Source organism: Mustela putorius, unplaced genomic scaffold, assembly GCF_011764305.1.
Source record: "Mustela putorius furo isolate JIRA1106 unplaced genomic scaffold, ASM1176430v1.1 tig00003972_pilon_pilon_pilon, whole genome shotgun sequence".
NCBI classification, from domain to species: domain Eukaryota; kingdom Metazoa; phylum Chordata; class Mammalia; order Carnivora; family Mustelidae; genus Mustela; species Mustela putorius.
The window spans coordinates 26,417,701-26,434,971 of record NW_025422115.1 but is presented as its reverse complement, the minus strand read 5'-3'; the positions used below and the strand labels follow the sequence as shown (position 1 = coordinate 26,434,971).

The following is a 17,271-nucleotide window of genomic DNA, read 5'->3' as shown; positions in this document are numbered from 1 at the left end:
GCACAGCTGTGGGTCTACAGCTGAGATGCAGAAATGTCACTGAAGCCTCTTGTACATCAGCCACGGAAGGACCAAAATGCAATCGGTCAAAGGACATGAAACACACAGTTCTCCAGAAAACAAAACTATAAGTGACTTTTAAACATGAGAGAAGAAGCTGTTCTTATTATTTTATTTTTTTTTAGATTTTATTTATTTATCTGACAGACAGAGATCACAAGCAGGCAGAGAGGCAGGCAGAGAGAGAGGGGGAAGCAGCCTCCCTGCTGAGCAGAGAGCCCGATGCGGGGCTCGATCCCAGGACCCTGAGATCATGACCTGAGCCGGAAGGCAGAGGCTTAACCCACTGAGCCACCCAGGCGCCCTCCTATTTTTCTTAAGTACCATTTTATACACATCACATCAGCAACACAAAAACGCATGCCAACACGTGTATGGCTGAGGTGGGGACACAGACACTCCCACACGACTGAGGAGTGCACGTGGACAGCCCCCAGAGGGCAATTTCATGTTCGCCATCAAAGTAAGTAGTACAGGTGTGCCTGGGCAGCTCAGCGGGTTAAGCCTCTGCCTTTGGCTGAGGTCATGATTCCAGGGTCCTGGGATTGAGCCCTGCAACGGGCTCTCTGCTCGGGAGAGGGAGCCTGCTTCCTCCTCTCTCCCTCTGCCTACTTGTGATCTCTCACTCTGTCAAATGAATAAATAAAATCATTAAAAAAAAAAAAGTATATATACATTGACCTAGCAATGCCACTTTAAGTAATTCCTCTTAAAAATATGTTTCCATATGTGCAAAACGGCCTCCATAGCGGGACACTTTCATAGCACTCTTTGCAACAGGAAAGGGTAGAAACCACCCTCTTCTACCTCCTGACAAGAGATTTACGATACATGGTCAGGGAAACGGTGCAGGAGACATGCTGGACGTCCTGACCCAGAGGTGACCGTGGTCAGACCTCTATGTGAAAGGGGCCACAGAAGCCCCACCTGGAGGTCCCTGGGGCCCTACGGCCTCAAGCAGAGAGCAGAGCCAGAGGCAAAGACCTGAGGAGAAAGCATGGGCAGGCCAGTAGTGAGCAAGGCAGCCTTGTGCACGTTAGTGGGGCGATGGCCCCGAGCCCCAACCCCAGAGCCCGCAGGCTCTGGGTTCTACTGCAGCGGCAGGGAGGCACCCAGCGACTTTTAAACTGGGGAATGAGTCACATGATCGATCTTATTTTAAAAGGACCGCCCCAGGGGCGCCTGGGTGACTCAGCTGGTTGGGGGACTGTCTTCGGCTCGGTCCCGACCCCAAGGTCCTAGGATCGAGTCCCGCCCCGAGCTCCCTGCTCAGCGGGGGCTCCGCCTCCGCCTCAGCCCCGCTCCTTGGATGCTGGTGTCCTCTCTCCCTCCCAAACAAATAAGATCTTCGGAAAAAATTAAAAAATAAAAGGACGGCCCTGACTGTGGTGTGCAGCATCAGCAGGGATGGGCCTCGGGAATCACCGCCACGTCCAGAGGAGGCTGTGCCTGGCCGAGGACGGCCGCAGCGGGTGACAAGCAGTACCCGGACCAGGGACAGACGGGAAGGCCGACGCAAACTGCTCACCACGGTGACCTCGGCCGGGACTGGCAGAGTTTGTGGGTGAAGAAGGGGATGCTCCCAGACACCCCAGGCTGCGGTATCGTCCCATGGTCCGGGGGGACGCAGGGCAGCAGGGGAATGATCCAGAACACGGGGAGCGCCCAGAGCACAGTCCACATGTGGGGGATCCTGGCGTGGAAGTCGTGCTCCTGACAATGCGGGAAGAGGAGACCACCACAGGAGCAAGCACAGAAAAGTCTCAAAAGGGGGCTGAGGGCCAAACTACCAGGAGATCTAGGCTACGAGAGGAGGAGAGCAGCAGAGGAGGCGGAAGGAGAGGCGCCTCTAGACAGAAGGACGACACACAGACACGGCTGGAGGGCGCAGGCGGGCTGGACCGGAGCTGCCGGGGAGGCTCCTGGCCGCAGCAGGTGGTGGGCCTGGGCCGGGCTCTGCACACAACGGGCAACCGGAAGCACGAAGGCAAGGGGCGACGCGTTCAGCAGAGTCCGGCACACCATGGTGCGCAGTAAACGGGGACTTGCTCAGGACTTGAAACACCTGAGAGCCACATACTCGGCAGGACAGCACACGCTGAAGTGAGTACTGACCTTAAAACGACTGCAGTAAAACCATCCTACGTTCAGACAGACCCTTTTCATCACATTTTAGTAGAAGCAAGTAGAAGCAAAACATGAAATCTGAAGAAAGTTTAAAAAAATTCCAGCTCATGCTGCTGTTTACTGCACTGGCTGTGTCCTAACAAAGGGTTTGCAGGAGGCCGGTCTGAGAGCCAGCGGGGGGGGGAGGGACAGCCATGGTCACTAACGAAGGGTTTGCAGGAGGCCGGTCTGAGAGCCAGCGAGGGGGGCGGGGGGGACAGCCATGGTCACCTCTTGTAATCGCCCGTCCTGGCCACATGGAAACACAGATGGCAGAAGAAATGGACGTGCTGTGGCCAAGCAAACACACCCCTGAAGGGGGGCTAGGACCGGGAACTGACAGGTGGGCATCTCTGGGAACACAGGACTCTCAGCTCTACCCTGTGCAACACGTTCCCAGGGCTCAAGGGAGACCAAGAAGGCCTCAGAGAGCTGGAGCGGCACGCCCTGGCAGGGGCACCAGCAGCCTCCAAAAGCCCTCAGAGGACCGGAGACTCTGCTGACCCAGCTGAACTCCCTGCTCCTGAGACAACCACCGCCCCAGAAAATATCCTGAAATGGGGGTTGCTGAGACACTGGGTGTGGGTAGCAAAGGGGTGTGAGGGCTGAGACCCAGGAACAGACCAGAGGAGCCCCTGTGGCTCCAGCACACAGCCCAGAGGCCATCCAGGCCACAGTGCAGGGAGGGGAACCCAGGCAGCGCCGGTGGAGGAGGCAGAGCCCAGCCCCAGAAGCGCAAGGAGCAACCAGTACACAGGACCAAGCACCAGAGAGGAGGCGCAGGGGAGGACGCTGGCGCGGGGCTCTGCAGAGGGCCGCCCGGGAGCATTCACGGAGCGCCAACACAGCATGAGTGCTTGGAAAGAACCCTCGGAGATCACACGGAACCAGGAACAGTGCCTGTTTCCACCAGCCAGACCGGAAACCCCCAGGAGAAACAGGTCACTGGGCAGAGTGCACAGAGAGTGCACAGACCTCCATTGGCCGACTATCCCTGACTGTCCCAAACCCACTACTGCTGGGGCTCAAACCAGCAAAGCTCCGAAGCAAAAGCCAAAGGGTCAAAGGTCCAGAAACACAGCTGCACTCCAAGAGAGGAGTCTAGGGCATTTACAGGGTGCCAAGATGCCTAGCACCCACCAAGGGAAAACTCACCGTGTCTGGCAACAAATCAAAGATCACCAGTCATACAAAGAAACAAGAAAACGCAACTTGGAATGAAAGGAAATGTATCCACCAGAATCGATCCCAGCCTGACAGAGGCGTCAAGAGTTCGGAGACTAGGGCACTAAAACAGCTGAGATCACTGCATTCCATGTGCTCAAAACATCAAGCAGAAGCAGCAAAAAAATCTAACATTTCATGTTAAAAATGAGAAACAGGTTTTTTAAAGGATTTGTTATTTTTAGGAAGAGAGAACATGAGTGAGAGAGCCCAAGTGGGAGGAGGGGTGAAGGGAGAGGGAAAATCAGGCCGACCCCGCGCTGAGCACGAGCCCGAGGTGGGGCTTGATCCCAGGACCCTGAGATCCTCACCTGAGCTGAAGCCAAGAGTTGGACACTCAGCTGACTGAGCCACCCAGGCGCCCTGGGAGAGACATTTTTTTTTTTTAAAGAGTTTTATTTTATTATTTTTTTTTAATTTTATTTATTTATTTGACAGAGAGAGATCACAGTTAGGCAGAGAGAGAGAGAGAGAGAGAGGGAAGCAGGCTCCCTGCTGAGCAGAGAGCCCGATGTGGGACTCGATCTCAGGACCTTGAGATCATGACCTGAGCCGAAGGCAGCGGCTTAACCCACTGAGCCACCCAGGCGCCCTGGGAGAGACATTTTTAAAAGACCAAAATTAAATTCCTAAAAATGAAAAAGACAAGATCTGAGGTGGAAACCCCCCTAAACAAGATGAACAGCAGCTCACACTTTGAGAACCCACAGAAGTGATCCAAAATAAAATGGTGAGGAAAAAGAATAAGTCTTTAAAACATGACCAGAGCATCAATGAGCTCCAGAACCAACACGATATTCAACTGGAGAACCTAGATACTTCCTCCTAAGATCAGGAAGGAGACAAAGATGTTGGCTGTCCCCACCTGAGGTCAACACTTCACCAGAGGTTCTAACCCAAGACAATTAGACAAGAAACAAAAAGGCATTCAGAATCGCAGGGGTGGGGGCGGGGAGGGTGCGCAGGCAGGAAGAAGTGAGATTATATAGGCAGATGGCATCACCTCGTATATAGAAAATCCTAGAGAATCCATGAAATCTATTATGATTTAAATTTCATCAAGGTTATAGAATATAAGCTCAATATTCAGAAAGTGACCGTATTTCCATACACCAACAATGAACTAACTAAAAATGACATTAAAATTCCACTTACAGGGGCGCCTGGGTGGCTCAATGGGTGAAAGCCTCTGCCTTCGGCTCAGGTCGTGATCTCAGGGTCCTGGGATCAAGCCCCGCATCAGGCTCTCTGCTCAGCAGGGAGCCTGCTTCCCCCCTCTCTCTGCCTGCCTCTCTGCCTACTTGTGATCTCTGTCAAATAAACAAATAAAATCTTAAAGAACAAAAAGATTTTATTTATTTATTTGACAAAAAGGAACACAAGCAGGGCGCGTGGAGGCAGAGGCAGAAGCAGGCTCCCCGCTGAGCAGGGAGCCCGATGCAGGGCTCAATTCCAGGACCCTGAGATCATGACCCGAGCCGAAGGCAGACGCTTCACTGACTGAGCCCCCCAGGCGCCCCAAGATGAGGGAGTTCTTCTGGGAAATAACAGAGAAGACAGCAGAGGTGTACCTCTGAAGTACTCCAAAAAAACGAATGTCAACCTAAATTCTATACCCAGGGAAAATATCTTTCAAAAACAAAGATGACCTTGTAAGAGCTGGAAGAATCTACCATCGGACCTGCAGGGCAAGAAGCACCAGTCTCAGCAGAAGAAAGAAGACACTGGCTGGACAGGTGGGTCTGCACAAAGGGAGGAGGCATCAAAACCATAACCACGCGTAACCACACGTAACCACGCGTAACCACACGTAACCACGCGTAACCACGCGTAACCACGTGTAACCACACGTAACCACGCGGCTAAAAACACCAAACACATCAAGGGGCTGAATCTCAATGATTAAATTTTAGAGGAACATGCAAGGCCTTGCATTCAGGATAAAAAAAAAAAAATTGCCTAAACACAGAAAGGGGCCAAGTGGCTTAATACCCATAAGAGAAAGAGGAAAGAGTAGGGGCTCTGATCCAAAGGGACCCCAGGAATACAGCAGCACCACTTGAGGCCCTCCTGCCCCCAATGGGAACAGTTCAGCTTGGGGGCTGTTCCGAGAATGGTAATCCGATGTGTGGCGGGGTGCAGGAGGCCTGAGACCATCTTCCCAGGGCCAAGGGGCAGTAGGAGCCTTGCTCTGTAGGGCCCTTCATGGTGGAAGGGAGCAGATCACTGTGAAGAAGCACTTTGCCCTCGGCGGACTATACTTCAGGCAGGGCCCCCCCCAGGAGACGGGGGGCCCAGGCTCAGAGAGCTCACAGGGTGCAAGTGGAAGGCAGGAAAGGTCACCTGTCCTGGAGGCTGGATCAGAAGATCTCCAGACACTAGCCACGGGCCTATCGTTCTCCTTACATTGTATTATTTCTACTCGCAAAGTGGTACTACTCCCCAGTGCCCATACACAGAAAATTCTTTAGAGCATCCAACCCCAAGATGTAATCAAAGTGCCAACTCTACCAAAACCGAGGTCATGCTCACATAAGGAAAAGCCACACATGCCTGCTTCCCCAGCATGCAAACCCTCAGGTACTATCCAGCAGCCCCTACCCTAGGAGAGACCCCAACGTGCATTTTCAAAGCAGACACCAGGACACCTGCTCGCAGGGGGGACCCCCACCGCCTGACCTCACCTGGATCCACTGCTCACGGTTGATCTCCACGCCGTTGGCCCGCAGAGAGGTGATGGCTCGGTCAATGATCTTCTCTACCATCTGCGTGTTCCCGTTGGCCTCCTCCAGCTTGGCGGCCGTGATCCAGATGTGGCGGTCAGTAGGGATGTTCTCACGGGCCTTATTCAAGACCTTGCGGGCGTTCTCATAGGTCTCTAGCCTCGCCAGAGCGAGCCACAGCTGTGTGGACGGAACACCAGCAAATGAGAGGACAGTACTCAGCACAACCGCCAGATCAAATGGTGAACCGACCACTGGCCCACAGCACTTCCACAAAATCCTTCCTTCCTTCCCTTTCTTTTAGATCTTACTTACTTGAGAGCAGCAAGAAAGAAAGTGGGGCGGGAGGGGCAGAAGGAGAAGGGAAAACCTCAAGCAGACTCCACGCCGAGCACAGAGCCCAACGTGGGGCTCAATCTCGTGACCCTGAAATCATGACCTGAGCTGAAACCAAGAGTCGGACAGTTAACCGACTGAACCACCCGGGTGCCCCTTTCTAACAGCTCTTGTGGATCCTTTCAACAGAATCCACAAATGTGTACCACATTTTCACTGCTCTGGTAACTGTTCGCTATGTTTCTGACTTAGTGACTCTGGTGAACACGAGACGTTGACAGATTCTCAGTCACAGGTTTCAGACAGCAGTTGGTTACCCGTACACAGCACGGCAGACCCACTCCAGGTGCTGGACAGAGCAGAAGCAGGACGCGACTGCTGACTTCACAAGGACACAGGGGTGTTCAGCGTTCTGGGGTTGAACTCCCTAGCTGTTGATTCTGCAACGTCTCATCACCAAAAATGTGTATGGGCTCTATTCACTTTTACATAAATAAAGATTAATTTTGCTTGGAGAATTTCACAATACCTCTGAGGATAATTAAGGACATAATGGATATCATAAAACCAACTCTAAAAATCACGGCACAGAATGTCGTGAACCTGAATGTTTGAAACTAAAGAAATCCAACCAGGGGCGCCTGCGTGGCTCAGTGGGTAAAGCCTCTGCCTTCGGCTCAGGTTATGATCTCAGGGTCCTGGGATCGAGCCCCCCATTGGGCTCTCTGCTCAGCGGGGAGCCTGCTCCCCCGCCCCGCCCTCTGTCTGCCTCTCTGCCTATTGTGGTGTCTCTCTCTCTCTGTCAAATAAATAAATAAAATCTCTCTTTTTTTTTAAAGATTTCATTTATTTATTTGACAGAGATCACAAGTAGGCAGAGAGGCAGGCAGAGAGAGAGGAGGAAGCAGGCTCCCTGCAGAGCAGAGAGCCCGATGCGGGGCTCGATCCCAGGACCCTGGGATCATGACCTGAGCCGAAGGCAGAGGCTTTAACCCACTGAGCCACCCAGGAGCCCCAAATAAATAAAATCTTAAAAATAAATAAATAAAATTTAAAAATTAAAAAAAAAAGAAAAGAAAAAAAGAAAGAAATCCAACCAGCTTTGAGGCAACGAGCCAAGCTCATGCTGGGATGAGAGAAAGATCGATCAGTATTTCCTATTCACCTCCACTGTTCAGGTCCCACTTACAAACTGAGTTGACGTGGGACTGGCCCCTGAAAAAGACTGCCCCGCACAGAGAGCTCTGGAGTGGCCCGAGAGAGGCTAAGCTTCCATTCTGCACGTCCACCAGAAGCGCGACGGGCCAAAGCCAGCCGGTCACTGTGCTGGGCAGCTGTGTTTCACGATGGCCTCCTGTGACTTCCCGCTGCCTCATGGGACCAGAAATCACAGTTCAGTGCTCCGCTGATGCCACTGTGGATGCCGCACTCGGACTCGGGCAGGGCCCGCAGACTCACCTCCACGCTGGTGGGGCAGCACTCCACGGCGCGGCTGAGCATGATTCTAGCATCTTCGGGCTCCTCGAGCTCAACGGCCGCCTTCCACAAGCGGACGGAGTTTGGAACATGTTCAAGGGCTAGGAAAGGTCCGACAAGAAACCAGGTCACAGAAAAGCAGAAGCAGATGCAGGACGCTCAAGTCCCAGAGGACACTCCGGCCAGCAGGGTCAGAAGACCCCTTCCTTGGCACCGGGCCAGGTTGTCCACCTGCCCTTTATACGGGTCCCCTCACATGTGGGGCAGACACAACCAAGACCAAGGCGGAACACCCTGAATCGTAACCAAGGCGGAGGCACAGCAGGCGACAGGAGGTGACACAGGGGCTGTGCAATGTCTCTGCTCCCACTCAGGCTTGAAACTCAATGTCACAAAACAAAGCCACGCAACCACAAGAAGGCAACCCCCTTCACGTGAAGGCCAGGCAGGTTGTGTGGGAGTGTGTAGAAATCACAGGAAAAGAAAACAGAAGTGGCCCTGGGATATGCATCTCTCCAGGGTGGCGTGCATCGGAGGGCTGGCTGGGCACCAGCTCCTTCACGGTCCCCGAGGTGCACTGTGTGGTGACATCATGCTGACGGCAGCCAAGCAGGTGGATTCCCTTGGTGGCCCAGAGGCAGCCAGCATATGGAGGAACATCAGGGAAGGGGGACAGACACCCCGAAAAGCTACCACTTTCTGCAATCCAGAAACTTCCAAACCTTGGTTTAAGCAACAGAGCCCTTTCTTCACACACAATTCACCAAAAAGCCCCCAAAAGGCAGATAAACACAGAGCTCTGCAACGTGAGCCTTAGGGAGAGCGAGGCCAGGCCCCCTAGTGAGCCCCTTGCGGGGGTGGGCGGACAGAGAACAGCCCAGCTTAGGTCACCATCAGGAAGCCAGAGCACCTCTAAGGCAGACCCCAAAGGGCTCCTATTTCTCAAAAACGCAAGGGCCAAGCATGTGGAAAACAGACCTAAGATTTAATAATGCAGAGCCTGTAGACCCACAAAGTTTCTCGCATGAAATCAGGGACAGAACAGGGCCTCTGAGGACACCTGGATGAAGCCAGGATGTGATACGCCAAGCCTCCCTCTCCGGCCCCAGCAGCTGCCGGGCCTCAGGGCACACGTGGCCCCCACCTGCGCCATGGGGCTGTGCACACAGAGCAGGACCACAAGGGCCACTCGGGGTTCATGGAATCCTCCCAAGGGTGACCCAATGATGCCGCTGAGCCAAGTCCCTGCCCAGAGAATTGTTCCCTAGTCAGTCCCCGGACTAGGCTGATATCCTGGACCCATTCCACCTGGAGGGGCAGGGCCCAGCTCTTCCTGGGTTGGCGCCTTCCCTGCCTACCGACCTTAGCCAGCACCACACCCCCATCATGTGTTCAAGAAACTTTCCTCACACAGAAGATGTGCAGCAAAGGGTTCCGGCCATCGGAGGGCCTGGCCTTCCACAGCCCCATCATGTGGAGCCAAGGCCTAGCAGAACAGTAGGACAGCACTGAGCAGTCAGAACACCGCCGGAGAAACACCCTGAAGCAATGGGCCTCGACCTTACAGGACGCCAAAACAAAACAAAACCCTACAGTGGTGGTTCACACAGGTCGGGGAAAAAGCAGTGACACCCAAGCGCTCCCCAGGCCACACAGCAGAACCCAGTGGGAGAGCTGGTTCCCGCCTCTGTGTTGACCTGGGAGCTCTGCTGTCAGGAGGCCTCCTCCCACGGGAAGATTCGCCCCCTGCGGCGCAGAGCCCCGGCGATGCCACACTGAACGCAGAGGCAGGCGCCCGCCTCTCCGTCTTCTGACGCCAGTGCACCGGCCCTGGCTGGAGAGCGGGGTCTGGACTCTCTGAGGCTGAGCTGCCACGGTGTCCTGGGGGACGAGAGCCCAGAGAGTCCCAAGCACTGGCTCCAGATTCCCACTCCTAAGGGTTAGTTCACACAGTGCAGCAGCCCAAGAAAGCAAGAGCACTGAGGACAGAGCCCGTGCAGGAACAACAGTCTGAGCCCCCGGTCCACGGACAGAGCCCTGATCAGGTAGGGGCTAGCAGAAGGTGCCAACCGCCGGCCCAGGAACGGCCAGAGAAACGAGGGCTCAGGACTGCCCGTGTCCTGCTGCTTCTGCAGACGCGTGTTCCCGACTCCGCCTCTACCTTCCTTCTCTGCGAACACGGGGTTATCAATGGAAGTAAACTCCGGAATTCAGCCTCCAGGGTACAGAACGTGCCCGTGGGACGGAACTTACAGAGTCACTAACTTCACCCAGAGATGGGTATGACACCAAGGAACCTGTGTCTCCACTTTTCCGGAAACAGTGGGAACTCCTGTGCTGGTGACCCCTTGGCAATCCCAGCACTGAAGGTACAGCCCGGTGCTGCCGGCCAACCCAGCGCCGACCCAGCTCGTGCCCAGCGCCGACCCAGAGTCTTTCGGGAGGCAGCTACCATGTTGCAAGGCTACCTGGACAGGGTCCACGCACTGGTGCGGAAGGGGCAGCCCAGATGGGAAGGACCAGTCTGAACCAGATCTACCTGCCAGCAGAGGAGGGGCTCAGCCACGACCTCCAGCCCCCCCCACCCCCGCCCTGGCAGGGAGGACACTCAGGTGCTGTGTGCTCACGGTGACCCAACACCGAGAGCTGCTGGAGGCTGCTATGCTTTGCACACCACAATACGGGGTTTGGAGGTAAAATAACCTCCCTTTTAGAGGACTGTGTTAATTACAGAGTAACACAGAGCTTCGTGCCTTATTGTGGTGAGGTGAACTGACAGGAAGCAGCCAATGGTCCAGCCACAGGCCCATGTGTGCCATTATAGGTAAGGACACTGCAGCTCCGAGGTCAGGTTTCCTGCTCAAGGTCACTCGGCCTCTTCAGGTGTCAAACTAGCATCCCAAGCTCAAGTTCTCCCAACAAAGGACTAAGATGTCAGCAGCATCCAACTGAGACCTGGAGCTCACATGCCAGCGACTAAGGGCTGGCAGGGCGTCCTAAGTCACTGCTGGAAGTACCTGTTTTCACCAAGAACTAAGTGAAGCACTAAATGAGGCAGCACCTGGCTTTGCCCCAGGCACCTGAAAAAAGAATGCTGTTTCTAGAAGTACTCTAAGGACAGGGGCAGGGACAGAGGCTGGCTCGGGGACTCGGGGTTCTTTCTACCTCAACACGGCTCTCTAAGGGAAACAGAGCCAGGACAGCCACTGCCCCAGAGATCTGGGACGTCCTGGAAAGGTCATCACTCAACACTGCTCGCAGCCTCCCTCCGAGCCCACTCCCCTCTCCAAATGTGAAGCCAGCTGGACATGAACCCAGGTGATCTGGTGGTGAAAAAGGCGTGGCCCCAAAGACATGCTGACCATTCATCATGAGACTGTGGCAGGCGAGACTCAGGAGAGCTTTCCTAAATAAATAATGCTAATTACCCAGAATTTAATGTGTTTGTCATTAAAGAACTATTTTTCTGACTGAAAAAAGAGAAGTTGATTTCGTTCCTTTTGAAGATTTTATTAATTTATCTACTCGAGAGAGAGAGAAGGAGGGAGAGAGGAAACAAACAGAGAGGAAGAACGAATCTGAGGCAGACTCCCCACGCACGGCAGGGCTGGACCCCACGATCACGAGATCATGACCTGAGTCAAAACCAGAAGTTGGATGCCCAACTGACCGAGCCATCCAGGTGACCCAATATAAGATGATTTCTATAAACCAAGACCGTGCTAACTTTCTGTTCCTGGCCGCATTTTAAGAGACTGGCTCTGAGTATTTAATGGGTCATAGGGCTGCAATCAGGAAACCAGACCCAGGAGAGAAACACACGCTTGAACGAATGCACACAAGCACACACGGTCAGGGTCACACGCAAGGGGACTCCGCCTGGCCTCTGTCCAACAAAGAAACCATGTGTGAAAACACGCGCATGGCCAGATGTCATACCCCTCTAATGTTTTACTCAAACACACAACTTACAAACGAGAGCTGAGCCCTCACTGGAAACTGCCCCCTATCCCACACGATGTACCTTATCTGACCCACACCCCAAGTTCAAGCAGAATACGCCATCTGCACAGGTTTCCTCCTCGTCGACCCTCTCCCCCCCATCTGCTCTAGAACGAACTCGAGAGCACCATCTACTACACGGTCCTGGGGACTAGACGTCTGGGGACCACAGCCCCAGAGGCACCTGCCGCTGACGCCGTCCCCACGGAGGCTCACCTTTCCGAAGAACCCGCTTCTTGGCACGAATGTCCGTTTCCAGCTCTGCTGCTCTGATGTAGATCCTAACAGACTGTGGGAGGTGACGGACAGCTTGGGCCACCACAGCTTTGGCTGTGTCCCCAGGCTGCAACCTGGCTGCTTCCAGCCAGACATCTTCACTCTGTGGGGCAAAACAAAGGAACAGGAAGTGGAGGTGCGAGGTGGAGGCTGAGACTGAGCCTCAGGGACGGGGCGGGCTCGTCGGACCATGTTTCCAGGTTTACAATCACACCAAAGCCCGCCAGCTTGGCCTCGCGTATACCTGCACCAGAGACCCCGGTAATGTCACTACTTGGCACTGCGGCTACAGCACCTCTGTGTCCCCAAGTCGGGGAGACACACAACAGCACCATGAGAGAAGCACACAGACTGTGCTTCAGGGTGACAGGTCAACCAATGACAAAACAGAAACCTATCAGCACACGGCTGTGCAATGCCCTGGGAAGTCCTCACTGAGGCCCGATGTCCTGGCATAAGTATTCGGAGAGGGTATCTTCCACTGCCAAGGGCACCCCAGGCTGCACAACAGAGAGGGGCCTTTAGAGGTTATCAGAGCACTTTTCAAAGCTTATCTAGTCACTCTACCTCCCAAAAAAGTGCTGGAATGGTCTCCTAAGACTTACATTAATCTTCACGTTTCTTACATTAGGTGGGCCAGAAAAGCTGACCAATTTAGCCTTCTTGTTAAGGTTATCCTGGCATTAAACTAATCGTAGGTGGGCCTTCACTCTAAGTGAAAGTAAGCAGGCAAAGCCTTTCCCCGCTTTTCCCCCTCTTTCCTCTTGACTGTCGTACTGTCTGCAGTTCCAACACCAAAAGGCAGACAGGCGAGTCTACCTAAGTTCACATCCCACGGGTGTCCCGCCTACTACAGCCACCCAGGGTCCCTCAAGGGGCTGGCACTATGCCGCCTTCCAGGAAAATGCTCTAACTCAGGCCTTACCTTGGGGCACATCTCTGTCCCCTTCATGATGAGGTTTCGCGCGACTTGCAGCTTCCCGGTGACTTCTTCCAGGCGGGCTGATGCAATCCAGGCTGGTGGGTGATGAGGGTTCGTCTCCCGAACAGACTTGAGGAGCAGCCGTGCCTTCTTGATGTCACTGCAAGGGCGAGAAAGCAGACAGGGTCGGCCGCCACACTGCTGAGGACGCGCCCAGCCCCAGAACGCAGGCACCAACATAGCAACTATCAGATCTGATGTTGAAGTGATAGAAGTTAACAGTGGAGGACATGGTTAGCTCAGCATGCACACGGACTCGGACTATCATTCACAACACAGTCAGTACCCACAACGCACACAGAGATAAGTGCAGGATAAACCCACTTCACTGTGTATTTCTTAGAATACCCCCATCCCATTTTGGCTGCTTATCTTTCAAATAAAATCCAACATATTCTAGGCAACCCGAGCCCCGCCCAACCCCACCGGTGCCACAGAGCACTCACTTGATGTCCCCTCCGTGGGTCGGGATCATGGAGTTCAAGTCTGTCAGGTAGCCTTTGGGGTCGACCACAGTCTGCCCACTCACCGAGTCAGACACCTACAACACAGGCCAAGCCAAGGGCATTGCAGAGAGTCAAAGATGCCCAAAACCACGTGTCCAGAGGCCCCGGAACCCCGCCCACAATTCTGATCCCCAGTGAACATAGACACTGTAAAAGTAGGAAAACCGGAACTCAGACAACAGTTTGTGATCACAAATTTCATATCTATAAGACAAAGATATACATTTTAAAAGAAGAAATCATAAAGACCCCACAAAAAATACTTAAGTCTACTTAAAATGAGTGAAACCTAGAAATTATAAAGTAAAAGATTATCAAACAGCAATTCATTATACCATTCCCTCCGGCTGTGAGTCTTAAAATCACCACGATAATAAACTTCAAAAAGCCCACAAACCGAGCATGGGCAGAGAGTGCTCGGCCCTACGGCAACAAGAGGAGGAAGCGGCACAGACTGGGGTGGAAAAGAGAAAGCTCTGTCTGCAGGTAACTGTTGACGTTGAAAACCCGAAGAATCAACATAGAAACGATTTTAGTAAGGCTACAGAACAGAAGGTGGACATAGAAAAGTCATTTTTTAAAAAGATTTTTATTTATTTATTTGACAGACAGAGATCACAAGCAGGCAGAGAGGCAGGCAGAGAGAGAGGGGGAAGCAGGCTCCCCACCGAGCAGAGAGCCCGATGCGGGGCTCGATCCCAGGACCCTGAGATCATGACCTGAGCCGAAGGCAGAGGCTTAACCCACTGAGCCACCCAAGTGCCCCAAAAGCCATTTTCTTATACACCAACAATGAATAAAATGAATCTGAAATTAAAAACACAGTCATCATTTACATTAGCACCAAAAACACGAAATGCTTAACGTATTAATCTAACAAACACATAGGATCTCCACGAGATCTCCAAAACTCTGATCAAAGAAATCAAAGCAGCAGATGAACGAAGAGACGGTCCATGTTCCTGGACAGGAAGACTTCACACCATGAAGATGTCCGTTCTTCCCATCCTCATCTGCAGAGCCCACACAATCCCAGTAAGATGCCAGCAAGCCATTCTGCGGATAGCGACAAACTGATTCTAGCGCTTCCACAGAGAAACCAAGACCTGCCAGAGCTAAGGCGACCCCGGAGCAGCAGAAAGCCAGAGGGCTACTGCCACCCGACGTCAAGACCTACTGCAGAGCCATGGAGACCAAGACAGCGTGCGTGACGCTGAAACACTAGACAAACACAGCGGTGGGAGAGGAGAGAGCAAGGGGCGCCTGGCCGGCTCAGTCACCAGAGCAGCAGAGGGTGTGAGTCTGCACGGGGACGTAAAGCACCGTTTGCAGAAGAGGACCTCCTTGCTCTGTCACGTTGCCTCTGCTCCTCTGTCCTAGATCAGTCGACCATATTTCTGGGCTCTGTTCCCGCCCATCCCCGCCCCAAGTAACTTCTGTGCCCAACATGGGGCTTGAACTCAGGACCCTTAGATCAAGAGTCACATGCTCTAGGTATACTGAGCAGTAGCCCTCTGGCTTCTCCCTCTCCAGCTCCCCCTGCTTGTGCTCCCTACCTCGCCATCTCCTTTTGTTTGGCATCAAACAAAATCTTAAAAGAGGGGCGCGTGGGTGGCTCAGAGGGTTAAGCCTCTGCCTTCGGCTCAGGTCATGATCCCAGGGTCCTGGGATCGAGTCCCGCTTCGGGCTCTCTGCTCAGCGGGGAGCCTGCTTCCTCCTCTCTCTCTGCCCGCCTCTCTGCCCACTTGTGATTTCTGTCAAATAAATAAATAAAATCTTTAAAAAAAAATCTTAAAAGAAACGAAGAAGTTCTTTTTTTTTTTTTTTTTTTTTTTTTTTTTTTTTTTTTAAAATTTTAAGATTTTATTTATTCATTTGAGAGAGAGAGACAGTGAGAGAGAGCATGAGCGAGGAGAAGGTCAGAGGGAGAAGCAGACTCCCCATGGAGCTGGGAGCCTGATGTGGGATTCGATCCTGGGACTCCGGGATCATGACCTGAGCCGAAGGCAGTCGTCCAACCAACTGAGCCACCCAGGCATCCCCACGAAGAAGTTCTTTTTTACATTGCACAAACAAGTCTAGAAGAGTAACAGCTATAAAGACACATGCAAAAGAAATGGCAAGTTTTATCAAAGCAAACTTAGGAGGGAAATGGGCAGAGCAAATGACCAAAAAAAAGCTTGTCACAGAACTGCCAAAGACTGACTAACATACGAGGAAAGATGCTCGACCTCAGCACTAACAAAACCCGAAACGAGCTTGCTTGTTAGAGGGCGGGGACAGGGGCCTGCCCTCAGATCCATGAGGACAAGAGAAGGGGTGCCCTCAACTCAGCACTTGCAGACTCTGAAATGCCAAGAGACAATTTAGTCTTTAAGTGAAAAAAAAAAATCCATTAATTCCACTTTAAAGATACTATAACAATGTTTACTTAAATGATAGAATCACGAGAGGTTCACCAAAATACTGTCATAGCAAAAAAAGTAAGAACCCAAAAAGTCTATCACAGATTAAATCATGATACCCATAAACAGTGAACTACTTTCCAACTGACAAAGCACACAGCCAGGAACATAAAAACATGCAGTTTTTAAATTTACAAGCTACTCGTTTTTATTTTATTTTATTTTTTTTTTAATTTACTTTTTTTTTTTTAAAGATTTTATTTATTTATTTGACAGAGAGAAATCACAAGTAAGCAGAGAGGCAGGCAGAGAGAGAGAGAGGAGGAAGCAGGCTCCCTGCTGAGCAGAGAGCCCGATGTGGGACTCGATCCCAGGACCCTGAGATCATGACCCAAGCCAAAGGCAGCAGCTTAACCACTGAGCCACCCAGGCACCCGCTACTCGTTTTTATTATAAAATGTTTGCTCACCATAAAAAATTCAAGTAGAGTAAAAGTTCAATTAAAATGTGCAAGTTTCGGGGCACCTGGGTGGCTCAGTGGGTTAAGCCGCTGCCTTCGGCTCAGGTCATGATCTCAGGGTCCTGGGATCGAGTCCCGCATCGGGCTCTCTGCTCGGCAGGGAGCCTGCTTCCGCCTCTCTCTCTCTCTGCCTGCCTCTCTGCCTACTTGTGATCTCTCTCTGTCATATAAATAAATAAAATCTTTTTTTTTTTTTAAAGAATTTTTTTTTTTTAAGATTTTATTTATTTATTTGACAGAGATCACAAGTAGGCAGAGACGCAGGCAGAGAGAGAGAGAGGAGGAAGCAGGCTCCCCGCTGAGCAGAGAGCCCGATGCGGGACTCGATCCCAGGACCCTGAGATCATGACCTGAGCCGAAGGCAGCGGCTTAACCCACTGAGCCACCCAGGCGCCCCAAATAAATAAAATCTTTAAAAAAAAAAAAATGTACAAGTTTCCCACTGCCTCAAACAGTAATGGCTGAATACTACACTACCTTTCCACGTCCAGGTGAAAGCTTTTCTTAAAGTAATTCATCACGAAGCTCCCACTGCACACCCACTTCATGCCCTAGTGGTGTGAGTAAGCAGCCCTGGGAATCCCGGAAGTGTGTG

The 17,271-nt window shown here is 52.3% G+C and overlaps 1 protein-coding gene across 1 annotated transcript in view; it reads right to left on the bottom strand.

Annotated features, from left to right (window-relative positions):
• PRPF6 (pre-mRNA processing factor 6) overlaps positions 1-17,271 on the bottom strand; it is a 40,526-nt gene that overhangs the window by 14,780 nt on the left and 8,475 nt on the right. The window contains exons 7-11 of the mRNA XM_045070773.1: positions 13,692-13,786; positions 13,189-13,345; positions 12,204-12,366; positions 7,968-8,086; positions 6,135-6,353 (exon numbers count right to left, since the gene is read on the bottom strand). Coding sequence (XP_044926708.1) covers positions 6,135-6,353; positions 7,968-8,086; positions 12,204-12,366; positions 13,189-13,345; positions 13,692-13,786 — 753 coding nt within the window. The remainder of the gene's footprint in view (positions 1-6,134; positions 6,354-7,967; positions 8,087-12,203; positions 12,367-13,188; positions 13,346-13,691; positions 13,787-17,271) is intronic.